The sequence below is a fragment of the Molothrus ater genome, chromosome 19 (assembly GCF_012460135.2).
Source record: "Molothrus ater isolate BHLD 08-10-18 breed brown headed cowbird chromosome 19, BPBGC_Mater_1.1, whole genome shotgun sequence".
Taxonomy (NCBI): domain Eukaryota; kingdom Metazoa; phylum Chordata; class Aves; order Passeriformes; family Icteridae; genus Molothrus; species Molothrus ater.
The window spans coordinates 1,631,726-1,649,594 of NC_050496.2; the positions used below are offsets into that span (position 1 = coordinate 1,631,726).

Genomic DNA, 17,869 nt, shown 5'->3' on the forward strand with positions numbered 1-17,869 from the left:
ACACGGATCCTGTGCCAGTCCCAGAGCTGCTCGTGTCACCCCAGCCTGCTCCTACCTCCACCTGTTTAGTGACAGGAACATTTTGGTTTTCCCCAGTCCCCTGCTATTCATAAAAGCCCAGCAGAGCTTTTCTGGAGGACACAGATGTGTCCATTCTCCAGCCTCTGCTTTGGACAAGCATCACACTAAAGCACAGCTCATTAACAAAAGATGCTTTGCTGATAGTTTGCCCCTTAATTTCCCATAAACTCAAAATGACGTCTTAAGACTTGTGTGCAAGCATCATCTCCTGAGTGAGGCCTATGTGTCAAAAAGTTGCCTCCAAAAATGAACTCCTTTATTGGAACAGCACAGAACTCCCCTCCTACTTCCAAACACAGCCAGTGACAGCAGCAGCAAGGGAAGAAGCAAGGCTGACCCACAAAAAGCCTCAGAAAAACTCCTCTTAACCACAGACCTGACTGCTGTGCCACTTTCCTGTCCCCTGCATCCAGAGCCGTAATCTGCTCAAGGACACTCACAGCCATGAGGCTCCACAGCATGATCCAGACTTGATGGGCAAGATCTTGGTCTTTACCCCAAAGCCAGCCAAGCCAAGGTCACTTGCCAGAGCAATTCAGGTTTTTGTCTCCTCATTAGTGATCCATACACAACGCAGCTTTTTGGAGGATGGCGAGTGGTTTATTCAGATTCTAAATAAAGGGTTTGGAAAACTGATCTTTTGAATAAAAAACCAGCAGAGAAAAACCAAAATAAAATGGGAACACCAATGTACAGATGTATTCTCACTCCTAATTTAACCTAAACCCCTACGATTGGGTCCCATTTTACTGTTAATTTTCCTCTTATCACCTGGGTTCTGATAGTGAAAGGGGGCATACCCAGCTGAGACATGCTCACCTTCTTCTGGCAAACCCACAGCCCCTCCAGGGCCTCTCACACCTGATCTCTTGCAAAGGTCACACCTGCTGCTGTCACATTATCAATACCTCATAGCATAAAACCCAAAATTAAAACAGTTCAGAGAGAATTTTTGGTTAAAAGAAAAATTGCCCCACGGACTGGTGAGCCCCCAAAGGAGCCATGTGGGCAGATCCTGTCTCCACAAGACCAGTGCTGCTGACAGCCCCCTGGAGCTGCAGCCCAGGGAGATCCATGATGAGCAAGCAGACCCAGATGCCCAGGCCAGCCCCTGTTCTGTGGTGCTGGCAGCACCATGCAGTGCCCAGGCCTGTGCAGAGCCAGGCTTCTCTCTCTGGAGCAGAGCACTCCCAGCCTTGCCCCTTCTCAGTTGGCTGTTTTAAGCTTCTTGTCGGCAGTTCCTGATGGTTCTTGGTTTGTTTCCTTTTCTGGCATGCTGCTTCTGTACTGTCCCCCCTGGTGAGCTTGTCCAGGACCAGAGCAGTCTCCTTCAGCAGCCTCATCTCCCTCTTCTCCTTCCTCTCCTCCATCTCCACGATGTCATCTGCAAACAAAGCCTTCAGGGGCGGGATCAGCTTTGGGATGGCTGGGAAGTCACCAAAACGTACCTGAAACACAAGCACACAGCTCCTGTGTGACAACTGCTGTTTGGTTTCCTCATTCCCCCTTGCCTTTGGCCTGTGCAGGCAGAGGGCACTGCCCCTTCCTGTGTGCAGCATCTGCATCCAGCAGCCCTGATCTCAACGAGTTATTGATGTTTGCTTCACAGAAAAGCTGTGAACAGGACAAATTCTGACTGACAGTGAGCTGCCCTCACTGCCACGAGTGCCTTCAGCCACAGCTTTTGTCTGCTACAGAAAGCCATTGGAGCAGCGAATCAGTTGGGATGGGAATGGAAGCAAAATTAGGTTTTTTTGGCTGGGAATAGCAAGCACAGACTTGAGGTGGCACAAGGCAAGTACCCAAGAGTTGGATTCAAGGGCCATGAGCCCCTGCTCTCACAGCAGTGTGGGCAAAGGGTGACAGAGCATCTGCTGCCAGCAGCTAAAGGAGCTGCTTCAGACACTGCTCTTCAGGAGATGGAATATTGATACAAGAGGAGCATTTAATTCATGAGCAGCCATCAAAATAACCTAGACACCATTGCCAGGCCTGGCCCCAAGCTCCCAACTCACCCTCATGTGGTCAAAGGCAATGCCGACCCTGTCGCTGAAGTCCTCGCTGAACAGCGGGATCTTGGCGTACCTCTGGCTGAAGTGATTGAGCATGATGAACTCTGCATTCATCTTCATCCCAGTCTGGATGGCCTGGGAGGTTGTGCTGCAAAAGGAGCATGCCCTGGTCACAGCCAGGCTGGCACCCAGGCTCACAGCACACCAAGTGAGCTCAGGGGCACAGGCCCCTCTCCCTTGGGCAGCCTGCACTGGTGGCAATTCCCTGACTTCCACACCACCCTGAGTGCAGGAATGCAGCTGCAATTGTTGCAGCCTAGCATTTAAGAGCTCCACAACCTGGGGACAGGCACTTATCCCAGGGTGCCAATAGGCTCAGCTGTGACTGGCAGGGAGTGCTGAGCAGCTGCTCCCACGTTTGCCTGGGCAGCACATGGAATCCCTGGCTGCAGGGCTCTCAGAGAGCTGTGGGGGTAAAAACAGCTTCTACCCAGGATGTACCCATGCAAAGGGTCTTTCCCTCGGGCTGGCCTATTTGTAGAGTTACCAATGTCTGCTTGAAAGCTTTCCCCATTTTCTTTGGGGGTGCTGAGAGGAGCTGTGGTGTCTCAGAGCTGCTGCAGTGACCAACACCCCATCTTTAGTGTAGATGAGCTCTGTGCACACCAGAGCCTTTGACAGGACTTGGGCCCTTCACCACCAGCTCCAAGGACCACACCCAGCTGTGCACCTCTCCCTTCCTGACAGGGACAGACAGCAGAACACACCCCACCTGTGGGTCTTCTCTATAGCTTCTTTTTCCATCCCATCTTCCAGCGTGGCTTCGTGGATCAGCAGGTTGGCATTTTTACCTGTGCAAACAATCACAAATTCCATCTTCAGCTGAAGACTGACCTGCCCAACTGCCCACAGAAGCCTCCTGTCCCTCCTCAGCCCCTCAGTGTGTGGCAGACACAGCACCAAAGGTTTGGGGTTGCCCACTGAGGTCTCCATCTGTCAGTATCCATTCTCCAAGAGATTCTGCAAGCAGAGGGTTCTGTTACCTACCCATTTGCACTAAGGCCATGCAGGGCATTGTATCACCAGAATAAACTACTTTCCAGCCAGATTTGTGGATCACTGAACATGCAAAGGCATTTTTACAGTGCTGGACTTCACAGGTCTGAAACTGAACAAGGATACAAGTGTTAGAGTCCAGGTCTCCTCCAGCCATGGAGCCCCCCAGCTCAGGAACTCACCTCAGCCAGGTCATAGCTCTCTAACAGAGAGCTCACAAACTCCTTGGCTTTGGGTCTGATGTTCTCACAGCCTTGCACAAGACACTGAGCAGGAATCATTCTGGGAGGGAAGGAAGAGGTAATTAAGGGCAGGTACAAAATAAAACATGGTCTTCTCTTCAAGCAGCCAACTTCTCCTCCTCCTCAGCCTCAGTTCAGTGCCTTGGTGACCTGTATAACCTCTCACTTTCATTGGTGCCCCAGTAACTCACCCAATCACTTCTACCCCACTATCAAATACTCTTTCTTCCACTTCCCCAACTCCCTTTTCCTACAGCAAAGGGAAGCTTGCACACAAACCTCTATTTAAGCAGCACAGCTGAGTACAAACCCCATCCTGCCCTCTGCAGATTGCATATCCTTGTTCTACAGGCAGTGAAAGGAGTCAGAGCCACCTCCAACCAAGGGCTGGGGGAATGGATGAGTTTGCCTTGAATAAAGACCAAGGACATTCTCCACACAGAACACTCACTTGATGTCTCCAAGAATCTCCTCACAGTGGTTGTGGTACTCGTGCAGCCAAGGCATGATCTGCTCAGGTGCTACCAGAAACAGAGGGCTGAAATCCTGACCCAGGGCTGCCTGAAAAAGCAAAGGTGGGGAGAAAAATCAGAGAGGAGAAATGCTAGGGATAGGCTGGTGCTTCTCCACTACTCTGAACTTCCCCTCCTCTCACCCAAGCCATGTTAAGAGCAGAGTAACTACTCACAAAAGCTCTGCGCCGCTCCATCAGGATATTCACCAGCCCCTGCAGAGGAACACAGACACAGCAAGGGAGTCAGAGGCAACAGCACCACAGCTCAGCAAGCCCAGAGTCAGAACAAACAAGAAGGGAGAGGGGATTAGAAACACACACAGATTCAGCAGTGCCTGGGGAATGAATGAAGAGAGGAATGCAGAGTGGGGCTGTTGCAATAAGGTAGAAAAATCATAGAGAAAGGATTCATAAAATCAATCCTGCTCTCCTGGCTGGCCTTGTCAAAGCTAGCATTTTGCAGGTTCATGTGAATGCAATCCTGTTGTGAGCCATTCATTACCCATTTTCCTGGGTAAAAAAACAACTTGAACCTGCATCAACTGTTTTTGCACCATTAGATAGAAAAATGAGAACTATATTTCACAAACAACTTCCCTGCACATATACACCAGGGGTTTGAGTGACCATTCCATACAGAATAACAACTTGTTACTAACCAATAAAAGTAATTGGCAAGGAAACTACTGACCAATTGGAGTCACACATGAGGTCTGTAAAACTGTATAAAAAAGGAGTTATATACATAACTCCTTTTAATAATAAATGTATAAATAAATATATAAATAATATATATAAATATTATATATAAAAATAACAAAACTCCTATAAATAATATAAATAAGAATAAAACTCCTCCTTAATAATAAAGAATGGGCTTTTTCCACCATGAAGAAAATGGAGTCCCATGTGATTTATTCCCATACAGGCCAGCCCACATTCCTCAGCTGGAGCAGCCCAGGTAGCTCTGAACCTTGGGTTCAGAGCAGAGCTGCACGAGCCCCTTCCCAGCCCCTGAACTCACAGAGTGGTGATCTGTGTGCATGTGGGACACAAACACAGCCACGAGGTTACACAGCACTTGGTCCACTTGCTCTCCATAGTGGCGGCAGAGCTGCCCAAAAGTTCCTTCTCCACAGTCCAGGAGCAGGGACTTGGTAGCACTGGTGAGAGGTGACAGAGACATTTAGCAGTGACTCTGAGAGCTCTGAGCAGGGCCAGGCAGGGAGGGGGATCCTTGGGGCTGGAAGGCAGAGATCAGAGAGCCCTGGGGTTCACCTGGTATTCAGCAGCGTGGAACTGACATTGCGGATTTTCATTGGGATCGCAGATCCTGTTCCCAAGAACACAATCTCAGGATAAGCACCCACATTTCCTAGAGAAAACAGACAACAAGGATTTGGAGGCAAGTGTTCTCCACACATTGCCCACTCAGACACCACCTAATTCACCAGAGCCAACGTGGCCAGCACAGGCACCTCTGCCCCCCTCAGCAGCAGGTTTGTAAGGGAAGGCAGAACAAGCCCCACCACTTCACAGCTTCAACTGGGCTCTGAAGCACTGGGGGGGGCACCAAGAGCTCAGGTCCTATTTTCCAGCACACTGATCCAAGCTAAGTTGCTGATCTGTACCTGGTACAGCAGACAGGCTCTCCTTGCACTCCTTCACACGGGTCTGGAAGTCAGGGAGATCCAAGGCCTCACTGACAAACTCATCAGGATCACAGACAGTCACAGCATCTCTGCAACAACAGGCCACCCATCAGGATGGGGCAAGGTAGGAGCTGAAACAGCCCTTTTCAGAGCAAAGTGCCAAACTCCTGTGACAAAACAGCCTTACAACAAGAGGACAAATGCTCTTTCCATTTTGAGGGGTTGGAGAAGACACATCCACAAGTGTGGTGTGTGCCACAAAGGCCTGGTTGGGCTGAGCCAGGCACAGAAATGATCATTCCACCAAGTGGAGAAGCTCCTGCAATAGCACCTCATCCCATGCAGAGCTGCCAGGCACTAGAGGGCACTGCAAGGCAGCACAGAAGGTCCTGCAGGAGGAGCAGACACCTAAAGGGATCCAGGCACTGATGGAAAGTGTAAGAAACCTGTGAGCTGGGCCTGCTTCAGAGCATGTGCAGCACTACAGGTATTCAGTTACCTCAACAGAGAAGCTTAAACTCTTCTTGGCATCCTCCTGTTGTGCCCAACGAGGACAGAAATCTGAGCCATGGTGGCTGAAATCCCCTTGCCCCCTGGGGTCCCTTTGAGCAGCTTCACCCATTTGCCCACCAGGCCACAGGAGCAAAGCCAGTAACTGTTTAACCACCTGGAGCTGTCAGCCCTAATGTCAGGCCCTCTAGGTCTTCAGAAGGTAAGACTCCCCAGAACCTCTCTCCCTGCCCCCATCTGCTCTGCCACAGCCACAGCCAGGTGCACAGCATGAGTCAAAGCAAAGGACAAAGGACCACAAGGCCACAGGAGCAAGGGACAGAAACAACACTCCAAAGCACTGGCCAGGTGTTGTTTTCAGTGGTTCCCTCCTCCACGTGCTACACCTTGTCTGAGACTTTCAGGGGCAAGGACACAGCCCTCAAAAGCTTCCCCAGCACAGGCACCAAAAAGGATCTGCAGGGGATCCTGACACAGTGCCCTCCCTCACCAAAAAGCTGCTTCAAGCAAACACCCAAAACCTGGGAAGAAGAAGATTCCCACTGACCTCTGCCACTCCTGCTGTGGCCTGAGATGGTATTTCAGGAGGCACTCCCCTCTCACGATGGGCACAGGGCACACAGCCTCTGCTTCCTGCACGAGGAGGGTGACATGAGACACAGCCTTTGCTCAGGGCAGCAGGCACAGGGCAAGGTGGGCCTGGATTACCTTGCTCTGGTAGGTGGTGAGCAGAGGGAAGATCTCTGGGTGGATGAGGTTCAGCTGAGTTTGGATCTTGTAGCTGCGTGGGTTGTGCACAGCAGAGGAGTTTTCATTGAGCACCAAGTGCTGAGTGCCAGGCCCAAACCTGCCAGAGGAAACAATGCTCAACAGCTTCAGCCCCGTGTGAGAACTGGGTGTATCGGCACACCTGAGCTAAAATCTCACCTGAGCCAGCAGAGCCCTCTTTTTAGAGCTCTTTACTTTGGACCCAAGATGTAAAGAGCTCTTGACTTCGGAACCAGAACTGAGACAGGAGGCCAGAGCACAGCACACGTACCTCTGCATCCACTGCTGGTAGCGGCTGTCCCGCAGCACTGCCTCGGGGGTCATGTGAATAACCAAGGCCACCTGGTGCTCAGCAACTCCCTCCTGGTACCTGGGACACATGCAAGCAGAAAGAGCATCTGTCACCCTGATTTATTGAGACTTTCTAAGCCTTCTGATATTTACATTCTTGTAGCGAACTTTCTCACACAGTTTCTGTAAGTAAAATTGTTTTGACTCATTGTTTTGCATTCCTTTATGGAGGAGGAGAAAGCTGATGGGCTGTTGGTTTGTCCAGTGTCATTGGAGAGGTGGCACTGCTACCCTCCAATCCACTGTCACTTTTGGAAATCTATAAATGTTGGAGTCAGAAAATGAAATTCCCTTTTCCTTCACCTTGAGAACAGCGGTGTGAGCTTGTGTTCCTTCGTGTCCTACAGTGACACCCAACTGTGCTCCAGTCCATGTCCTTGGCATCCCCTCCCCTCTCCCCCTTTGGTGCTGCCAGAGATGCCCCCTGAGGCAGGCAGAGCAGGGATTTATTTTCAGAGCATGGAGCTCCAGGACTGCCTCACTCAAGCCACAAGGCTCAGGCCATTTGCTGACACCTCCACTGTCCCCCACAGGGCAGTTCCTCTCCTCCATCAGCAACATCTGCAGAGCCTCCAGGAGCCCAAATGCTTCTGCACAAGCCCTACAGTTATGTGCAGCCCAGAGAAGCAGCAGCCTCCACTGCTCCCCAGGCAGACACCAGGGCACATTCCTGCTCTGGAGGTCCCTGGGGAAAACAGGCCCATGGCAGTCACAGAACTCACAGGTCCTGCCTTTCCTAAAAGCCCCAAAATGCACCACCAATTCTTTCTTGCATCTGAAGCTCCTTAACAGTGCCAAAGAGCTCAGACATCAGCCATAAGAAACAGCCCACCTGAGCTAGAACAAGAACAAAACCAGAACTCAGCACAGGTCCTTCCCCAGGCACTGCAGGTGGCCCAGCCCTACCTTTGGAAGGTCTCATTTTCACAGACAGCATCCACAAAGCCCTCGTGGGGACACTCCAGCACAAGGAACACTGGGCCAGGGTCAGTGGGGGTGCACAGCTCCTCAGGAAAGAGCTGCAGGTAGATACACAGTGGTCACAGCACAGGCAGCCTGCACACACAGCCCTTCCTGCACCTCTGTGTCTGACTCCTTCAGTCACACAGAGCCCAGCTGCCACTCCCAATGCTCAATGCACCCAGCCAGGGCAGCTCTGGGGCCCTTTCTGCTCTCATTTCACAGCAAAATCCAATGTGTGGAACAGCAAATCCCAACCCTGGCCTCACAGAAACCACAGCCTAACCAAGGAGGAGAATTTCAGCAGTTTTGAGATTCCCATGAGAGATTCAGATGGTAGCAAAAGCATGTGTAAGGAAAAAAGGCTTTATAAAATTCTTGTGACACAAAGATGTGCTGATCCTGTCTCCCAGGTCAGCACCTCCACTTGCAGATCACCTGAGCCATGGCCAGAGCTGGCTCTGCCTCTCACTCAGTGTTTGAGAGATGCAGACCCTGTACCCCAGAACTACTGAGTTTATTTTGGTGTCAGAGGTGCAAACAGGGGCAGAAGGGAGTGATGGCTACACAGGCAATCAACCCCCAGCTTTAAACAATGCAGGGATTAACTCCACCAGCTCACTCCTAGACCTGCCCCAGCTTTGGGGAGGGGAGATAAAGCAGCTCTGCCAAACAGCAAACACCAGAGCCATGCCCACACAGGAGCTCATTCCCTGGTCAGCACCCCAAGAGCCCCAGGCTCAGCAACAACCTGAATGTACTGGCAGGCAAAGCATTCTGCACCAAAAACTGTCACCCTTGGAGCCCAGTGAAGGAGGGAGAGTGACAAAACCCCAACAGAAGCACAGGCACATCTTACCTCTTTGCCTTCAAAAGTGATGCTCTCCCCATTTTTGAGAGCTGTAATGATGGGAAGGATGGCTGGAGTTCCCCTGAGAACAAGGCCACAGAAATACTCAGCTGCCAACAGCCCTGAGCCTGCTCCTGCTGCCCCCTGGCCCAGGCTGGGCTCTCATACTCACACTGGCAGGCCCAGCTCCTGGGCTTTAGCTGCAAGGAATTTCCCCTTCCTCGGGTGAACCTACAGAGAGTCAAACACAATTATCACCCAAATTAGGAGGGCCATGAAACAAGATCAGGTACTGCCAGCTAAAGAGCTTCTCCACACACCAAGGGAGTATTTTGTCCTTTTTCAGTTCCACAGCCACTGCTCCAATTGTTCCACAAAGGCTTTTCTGGGCTCTCTGCTTTCCAGGATCATGCTGCTGCTTCTTGCTCCCCTCTGTGGCCAAGCAAGCACAACAGCCTGCCCTCCTCTGAGGGTTCAACAAGAATGGAACCTGTACACTCAATCATGGCTGGATTCTAAAACACACCTCCACTTTTACACGTTCCTACTCAGGCTACAGCAACTCTGACACTTGAAAAGCAGAAGCACATTAGAGCTTCAAAGCCCTACTTGAAAATGTTCTCTCTATTTAAATACCTGCAGCAAGATGACATCAGGAAACATTTCCTTACAGAGGGTGGTCAATGCCCCAAGCCTGCCAGTGTTTAAGAGATGGTTGAACAATGCCCTTAATAAAATGTCTGAAATTTTGGGCAGCCTGAGGTAGCCAGGCAGCTGGACTGGATGGTTCAACCCTGGCTGGATGGGGCTTGGAGCAACCTGACCTAGTGGAGGGTGTCCCTGCCCATGGGAACATGGAATGAGATTATCTTTAAGGTCTCTTCCAGCCCAACTCATCCTGTGGTTACAGATGATCACTGGATGTCCCTTCCCCCTGAAATACTCTGTTTTATTCTCTTATGTGCTGTGTTGGTTTAGAGACCCTGTGCCCCAACTCACTTTGCACAGAAAAGCTGTCACCAGCTCAGGATGCTTCCTTGCACACTTCTGTTCATCACCTGCAAAACAAAGCTAAACTACTAAAAATATCATCACTCGCTATCACTTTTCTTAAAACCAAAACACACCAGAATTTGCTAAAGCATTAACTGGAACATTATCCACTTAACTTGGAGCCCAGCAGAAAAAATGTGATGAAAATGGGCCAGAGAGCCCATGGGTTCAAATACAGGAAGCCAAACTAAAGCCCAAGACTGAAAAAATCATCAGCCCAGCATCCACCTGTAATTAAATTACAAAGGTTGGAGCATCTACCCCCACCAGAAGCAAACTACTACAGGGACTAATCACACCCAAGCACCAGTCATGTCCAATTTCTTGGGCCTTTTAAGTTCTCTAAAACTTCCAAAATACCAGAAGACTTTCTGCTCCAGGGAACCTTCCAGCTGAGCTTCTCTACCAACCTCACTTTCAGACAGCAAATGGCTCAGAGGACAAATTCCTATCCTTCGGAAGGTTAATTAAAGTTAAAAAGGCCATTCCATGTGTTTCACCTGCTTTCTTTGGGCTCTCATTTCCTTCCTCCAAGCTTTGCTGTGCAGCTCTCGGGGATCCAGGTCCTGTGTCCCTTTTAGGGCTATTTCCACCTTGGGGAGATGCTCCAGGACTCTGGGCGGGTGAACTTCCAGCACCCCCAAATGGTTTTGCTGTCCCAAATCCAAGAAAAGCAGACAAAGATCACTCAATCTACAGTAACATAGAAGAAAATCATGAGTAGCATTCCCTCCTCCATGGCAGTCAGGTTTAAACTGCACCAGAATACAGAGTTCCTCCCCTAGTCTAGCTTGCACTGGAGCATTCTCCAGTCACTTATTTCAGGAGCCATCCCTCATCCAAGTCCTTCTCCCCAGACTGTTAAACTCTGTCAAGTCTGTGCTGCACCTCCAGTACCACATTTTGCAGCAGAAAGAATGCAGCTGGCTGAGAAAGCCAAACCCAGGGATGTTCCACAGCTCATTCCATCCACCCACACCTAAAGGAACAAGCCTGACTCAGCAGGTCTTGTTATTTAAATGAGATGCTTCTCCTGAGAAAAGCAAATTAATGAACCTCTGCTTACTCAGGCTGGCAAACACAAGCTGCTCCCTGAACCTTCACTGTGCTTCCCCTGTGTCCCTGCAGCAGCAGGGCTCACCTGTCAGAGGGATCTGGTAGACAGTCATTGTCTCATCCTTGTACTCAGGCTCTGTGTGCAACTGCACAGCTGGGAAGAGATCAAAAGCCACCATTAACAAGTGCATGAGCAGAGATTCACACTCTACAAGGATATAAATCAGAAAAATGTCTTTGTCCTTCTTAAACACAACCTGCTGAATGTTCCCCTTCCCTTTCTCTGCCCAACCCCAATGAACAAATAAAGTTTTAAAAGCCCATCATCTTCATGGGGCCATGATGAGCAAATTCATGGCAGACTCTGGAAGCAAACTGCCTTCAGGGATTTAGAACCAAATGCTGTTTTTATCAGCCAGCCTGGAGCCCCTGAGCAGAAACAGAGCTGGAAACACTGTTGTGAGGGGTTTAACAGTGTAGCAGAGGAAAAAAAATGTTTCAAACATCCTCTAGGTGAACCTGAACCTGAGGCTGTTGCTCGGCAATGCAACCTTGGCTAGAGATGAAACAAAGTTCCAAATTCCTTTGCTCCACATCCCTGACCTACCTAAGTCCATCCTTTTGAGGGGCCCAGGGAAGAGGCGAATGGCTTTCAAGTAGTTTTGCTGGAAAAGAAGAGAAAGGCTGTCAGGAGGGGGAACAAGCAGTGCCATGCCAAACACCCAGTGAGACCAGCCTGAGCAGCTCAGACAGCTCAGGGCAGGCACTGTGCCTTTAGAAAGGCAAAGAGCCACTGTCCCCACCCCCTCCAGCTGGGCAATTAGTCAGCAGAAACTGCAAGGACATGAAACCATTCCAACAATGCTGAGGATTGCAGATTTCTGGTCCAGACGTGGCATTAGGCTGGCAAGGACCACATCAAACAGGAGAGCAGAGACTGAGCTCCTATTAATGTAAAATAGGCAGGGAGCAGACAAGGGAACCAAGATCCTCCCCTCTTCCCAAAGCTGATTTATCAGGATATGAGACTACAACACAGGTGCAGAAGATTTCTGAGGAAACTTCTTTTGAGAAAACTGAGGAGATTTGGATTTTCAAGCCCTTTGTGCAGACACAAATTCAGAGCAGCATTTCACACCCGCACAGACATTCCCTTTTCTCAGCTCTCCCAGTTCCAGGGGGAGCTTTAACCCTTTGAGGGTTTGCTCTGCCTTCTGCACCTTGCCATACTTACCAGCTTTGGTGGCCCCAGGAACACACACCTCTGGAGCCCTATGGCCTTCAGGGTGAGGATCATCCCTAAGAGCAAGCAGAGAAACAGCTTTAGCACAGCTCCACTGAGCACTGGTAGATCCCCAAAAAAAGCCCTCTCTGTTCAGGAGTGCTTGGCCTCTCCACAAAGGCCAGAACTGAACCCAGACCTGAATTTTGTGGCAGTTCCAACAAGTCACTTGCCTCTACAAATAAAGAAAATACACATCTTGATAAAATTAATCTGGAGCAAGGCATCAGAACAGAGCATTAATCTCCTTTTCTTGGAGATTTCCAGAATTTTAATGGACAAGACCCACAGCCATCTATCCAAACCTCATCCTGCACTGAGCACAATGGTGCCCACCAACTTTTGTGTGTTCCTTTGGACTCAAACCTGCCTAATCCACCTCCCTGCTGGCAACACTGCTAACACCTCCTACTCAGGAGATTTTGGGAAGCTGAACCCAGGCATGCTGGACAGGCAGGGCCTGTCCCACCACGTGTCTGCAGTGAGAACTGAGTGCTGTGTCCAGCTCTGGCCCCTCAGTTTGGGAAGGACGTGGAGAGGCTTGAGCACATCCAGAGGAGGCAATGAGGCTGGAGAGGGGCTGGGAACACAAACCCTGTGAGGAACGTTTGAAGGAGCTGGGGCTGTTTAGCCTGGAGAAGAGGAGGCTCAGGGGTGCCCTCATTGCTCTCTACACCTTCCTGAAGGGAGGCTGCAGACAGGTGGGGTCAGTCTCTGACAGAACCAGAGGACACAGTCTCCAGCTACCGTCAGGGAAGGGATAGGTTGGATATTAGGAAAAAATTTTCCACTGAAGGAATAACAAAGCAGTGAAATGCTCTTCCCAGGGAGGTGGTAGAATCACCATCTCTGGATGTGTTTAAAAAAAGCCTGGACATGGCACTTGGTGCTAGAGTCTGGTTGAGTGTTAGGGCACAGGCTGGACTCAATGATCTTCGAGGTCTCTTCCAAGCTCATTATTCTGTGATTCTGCAGTGCCGCAAAGCCCCAGCCCAACACCTCCTACTCAGGAGATTTTGGGAAACTGAAGCCAGGCATGCCTGTCCCACCACGTGTCTGCACTGCACAAAGCCCCAGCCCAGCCCCTTCTGCTCAGGAGATTTTGGGCAGCTGAATCCAGGCATGCTGCTCAGGCAGGACCTGTCTCACCACGTGCCTGCAGTGCCGCACACACAGGGCTGGGGCCCAGCGCTTTCTGTTCAGGACATTTTGAGAAAGCGAATCCAGGCATGCTGGTCAGGCAGGGTCTGTCCCACCACGTGTCTGCACTGCACAAAGCCCCAGCCCAACCTCTTACTCAGGAGATTTCGGGAAAAAATCTGCCGCAGAGCCCCAGCCCAGCCCCAGATGCCGCCGTCCCCAGCGCAGCCTGGAACACCCGCAAACCGCCCGGGCCCCGGGCAGTGCCCGCGTCCTGCCCGCACTCACCCGGCAGCCCCCCGACGTTGGCCCAGGACACGCGGCTCAGGAAGATGCTGTCCAGGTGGGAGATCTTCAGCCTGCGGGGCACACGGGGGTGAGCGGGGCCCGCTGAGCCCCGGTGTCCCCCCGGTGTCCCGCACTTACTTGTGCTCCTGCATGGCGCGCTGCGTGCCCTCGCCGCAGTTGAACAGATACCTGCGGGGACAGCGGTGTCAGGGCGGGCCTGCCGGGCAGCCCCGCCGCCGCCGTTCCCGCACTCACCGGTTGAACTCGGAGAACACGTACACGGCAGCCCCCGCGTCGCGGCTGCCGGCCGCCACCACCTGCACGTACACGGTGTTGGGCCCCGCCAGGCCGGCGCCCGCGCTCCGCCGCCGCTCGCGGGCCCACACGTGCCGGGGCACGTCCTTGGGGCGCCGCCGGGGCCCGCCCGCCACCGAGGGCCCCTCGGCCATGGCCCGGGCCGCGCCACCGGGGCCCGCCCGCCGCCACACGAGCGCGCGGCCCGGCGGCAGCAGCCGCGCCAGCGCCCACATCCGCGTGCCCGCCCTGCCCAGCGCGCCGCGGCCAATGAGAGGAGAGAAATGCCCGCGGAAAGGACCGCCCCTTCTCTACGTCATGCGGACGGGCCAATGGGGAGTGAGAACGGTGGGTGCAGCCCCGCCCCTGAGACGCCGCTGTGCTGCCCGGCCGCTGACACGTGACTGGGCTCTGCCGGTCGGTGTTCGGGGGATTCGGGTCCGGGTGGTTCTGTGTCCAGTCTGTTCAGTTCTGAGTCCGGTCACTGCCGGTTCTGTGTCCGTTCCGGCCCGTTCCGTGTCCGGTCACTGCCGGTTCTGTGTCCAGTCTGTTCAGTTCTGTGTCCGGTCACTGCCGGGATTCTCTGTCCGGTCATTGCTGGTTCAGTGTCCGGTTTGTTCGGTTCTGTACCTGGTCCAGCCCGTTCTGTGTCCGGTCTGTTCGGGTCTGTACCCGGTCCGGCCCGTTCTGTGTCCGGTCATTGCTGGTTCTGTGTCCGGTCTGTTCGGTTCTGTACCCGGTCCAGCCCGTTCTGTGTCCGGTCTGTTCGGTTCTGTACCCGGTCACTGCCGGTTCTGTGTCCGGTCTGTTCGGGTCTGTACCCGGTCCGGCCCGTTCTGTGTCCGGTCCCTGCCGGAGTTCGGGGGACACAGCCCTGGGAGCCCTGACCTCCATCAGGAGGTTGAGCCTCAGAACCCTCTGAACCCCTACGTATTTGTTTCGGTTTAGGGCAAATTTGGGAGAGAACTTTTAAAGGGACTTTTTTAGAAAAGCAGATTTAATTTTATTTTTTTTTAACTCCCTGGGATTCCCCAGTGTGATAGATGAGTAATGCCATGATTGACAATAGACAAATATCATGTATAATAATACATATGTGATACGAACTGAGACAAATATCAAGTGTATAGCTTAAGAAAAAGTTTTATAGATTTATACTTATGTTTTAGCCTCTTGCATTGTCACCAAGGGACAGCCGGGGTTGGGACATTTGGGAGGGTCAGATTTTCACTATGGAACACCTGACCTCCAATCAGGATTTAAGGAATGATCTCCACCACCGGGCAGGGAAGAAGGAGCCAATGGACAGAACTTTGGGAGGGGTTAAAGGGTTAAAAAGGAGAAAAACCTCCATTGTGTGGCTGAGCACATGGTGGGGAAAATCCTCTGCTCCCCAGCACTGTCATATTTTCTCTGTTCAGTCTCCTGTTGTATTTTTGATAAGGTTTAATAAACTTTTCTAAAATTATGACAAGTGAGTAACCATTTCTCACACCAGCTGTCACAGACACATTTTATGAAAAATCCTTTTGTTAGGATCTTTTATCCTGAGAAGCTGAGAGGCCTCAGAAACGAAATATAGACAATGATTATCTGCTGCTGTGGAATGCAACAGGTGCATCTTTGATTGGTCTCATGTGGTTGTTTCTAATTAATGGCCAATCACAGTCCAGCTGGCTCAGACTCTCTGGTCAGTCACACAATTTTATTGTGATTCCATTCCTTTCTATTCCTTTCAAGCCTTCTGATGAAATCCTTGCTTCTATTCTTTTGGTATAGTTTTAATATATCATTTTCTTTTAATATAATATATATCCTAAAATAATAAATCAGCCTTCTGAAACATGGAGTCAAGATTCTCATCTCTTCCCTCGTCCTGGGACCCCTGAGAACAGCACCACAACCAGGCTCCCCCATTGCAGGAGCCTGTTCAGGACCTGTGGACCAACATCCAGCTGCAGTGATAGCATCAGCCGTGCCACAAGGGAGATTTAAAAGCAATATCCCCACAGACCCCACTGACAGACCCAGGGGGATCCTTATCTTTGGGATTTCCCCAAGGTGAAATCTATACTTCCCTTTGTTTGCTGTGTATTCCACTGATTATCATCATCCCCTGGAGCCTGGGGTTTATTAAAAGAGCAGGTTTACACACAGGTTAAAGACAGCACAGGACAATGTGAAGAGTTTGGTGTGTCAGTGGCTCACAAAGGTAACCAGTCTGGGCAAGATAAGAAGCAAAATTAGTGGGAAGTAGATCTCGAGGGCAAAGCAATAACCACAAGATGCTGGCCCCAGGCACAGGGCGTTGGGAAGGATGAAAGTTTGACAAGAAAATCTCACAGATATGTGTGCTTAGCAGAAAGATTTTTGAATATAGGATGGGATGGCAGGAGGGTCTCACAAAGGGTCCCCTCTTTCTCAGCATTGCAGCTTAGAGCTCCAAAAGCTCAGAGGATCCACGTTAAATCCTGCTGAGTCTGGCTCTGCACAGCCCCAGGGGTGGATTTGTTCAGAAGCACAGAACCATGGAATGAGGATATGCAGGAGCTGTTACCTAAGAGCTCTGGGTGCCAGGGGTACAGACCCAAATCTGACTCCCACATGGCCTCGGGATGAACACGTTTTTATACCCTTATCATTATATAACTACATACTAATTATTAAACTTATATTGTTCTATTGTATCCATTGATTTCATCCAAACATGAATTTTGTCATTTCCATCAAAACCCCCCAAACATCGTTTCTCATTATTCTTGTTACAATGAAACAATAATTCTATCCAATTACCAAACAATTATCACATTTAGCAATCATATCATTTATCATTTAACAATCATATCATTTATCATAGTCATTAAATGATTTTACAGGTGCAGTTTCGCATGATCCAGTAAAGCCTAAAATTTTCCCAGGGCCTACAAGGCCCAACCTTTCTTTCCAACCCCCCTGAATATCCCATGATTTTAGAAACATTTTATCCCTATATTATCAGATTTACCCTGCAGACCTGTGCTTCCTGAGGGATAACTGAGTTACCAGTGGCATCGAGTGTGGGGAACAGACAGGGAGTCCAGGAGGAGAAATCAATTTGCCAATGCTTCTTTTGCCATAAATGATTTGAATGGAGATTGTGGGGAGGATTGCCTTAAGAGGTGAGCTTTCAGGTGGCTCATCCCTCAGATTAGTGGCATTTTGCTGAAAAGGTCTTGTTCCTCAGCAACAAATCATGACAGTACTTGGCAGAGGAGGGGGGAAATTCTCAAAAAGTGGCACAGGACATGACAGGCACTGCCTTAGCCAGGAAAAAACCTTCAAAATAAAACCCCCAAAAATAAATATGCAAAGATATTGGCAACTAAACAAGAGAAAAAATTCATTAGGCCTCAGAAATACTTGAATGTAGAATGATTTCAACGAGCCAACAGCAAGGTGTAACCAAGGGAGCTTCATTAAAGAAGAGTTTATTTTTCTTATCTGCAATCTGCCCCAGCCCCTGGAGGAGCAGAGGCAGGATAAGCCTGGTCCCTGCAGAGCCCAATCCCCCTCTCCCAGTCCTCCCAGTCCAGGATATTCCCTTCTGCTCCTTCAATAAAAGAAAGGTAAACACCCCACACCCAGCTGCAGTGGCTTGGGATTATTTTCAATATTGCCTGGCAAAGTATAAATGAAATCAATTCCTCTTTGTTCAAGGAGGAACGGTACAGTCCATTCCCCATCCCATTCCCCAGCCTATACCCCATTCCCCATATCCCAT

General features: G+C 50.6%; 1 protein-coding gene across 1 annotated transcript; it reads right to left on the minus strand.

Moving 5' to 3' along the window:
- Positions 1–659: 659 nt before the first annotated feature.
- ELAC2 (elaC ribonuclease Z 2) lies at positions 660–14,275 on the minus strand. The gene is made up of 24 exons (XM_036394730.1): positions 14,071–14,275; positions 13,954–14,004; positions 13,816–13,886; positions 12,340–12,404; positions 11,713–11,770; positions 11,191–11,259; positions 10,550–10,702; positions 9,996–10,054; positions 9,169–9,227; positions 9,006–9,078; positions 8,093–8,205; positions 7,107–7,205; positions 6,776–6,914; positions 6,615–6,700; positions 5,537–5,646; positions 5,184–5,280; positions 4,930–5,068; positions 4,080–4,118; positions 3,843–3,952; positions 3,332–3,431; positions 3,141–3,261; positions 2,866–2,944; positions 2,097–2,241; positions 660–1,529 (listed from the first exon to the last, which is right to left on the minus strand). Exons 1-24 carry the CDS (start codon positions 14,262–14,264, stop codon positions 1,038–1,040), a joined length of 2,721 nt encoding a protein of 906 aa, XP_036250623.1. The 5' UTR covers positions 14,265–14,275; the 3' UTR covers positions 660–1,037.
- Positions 14,276–17,869: the final 3,594 nt, after the last annotated feature.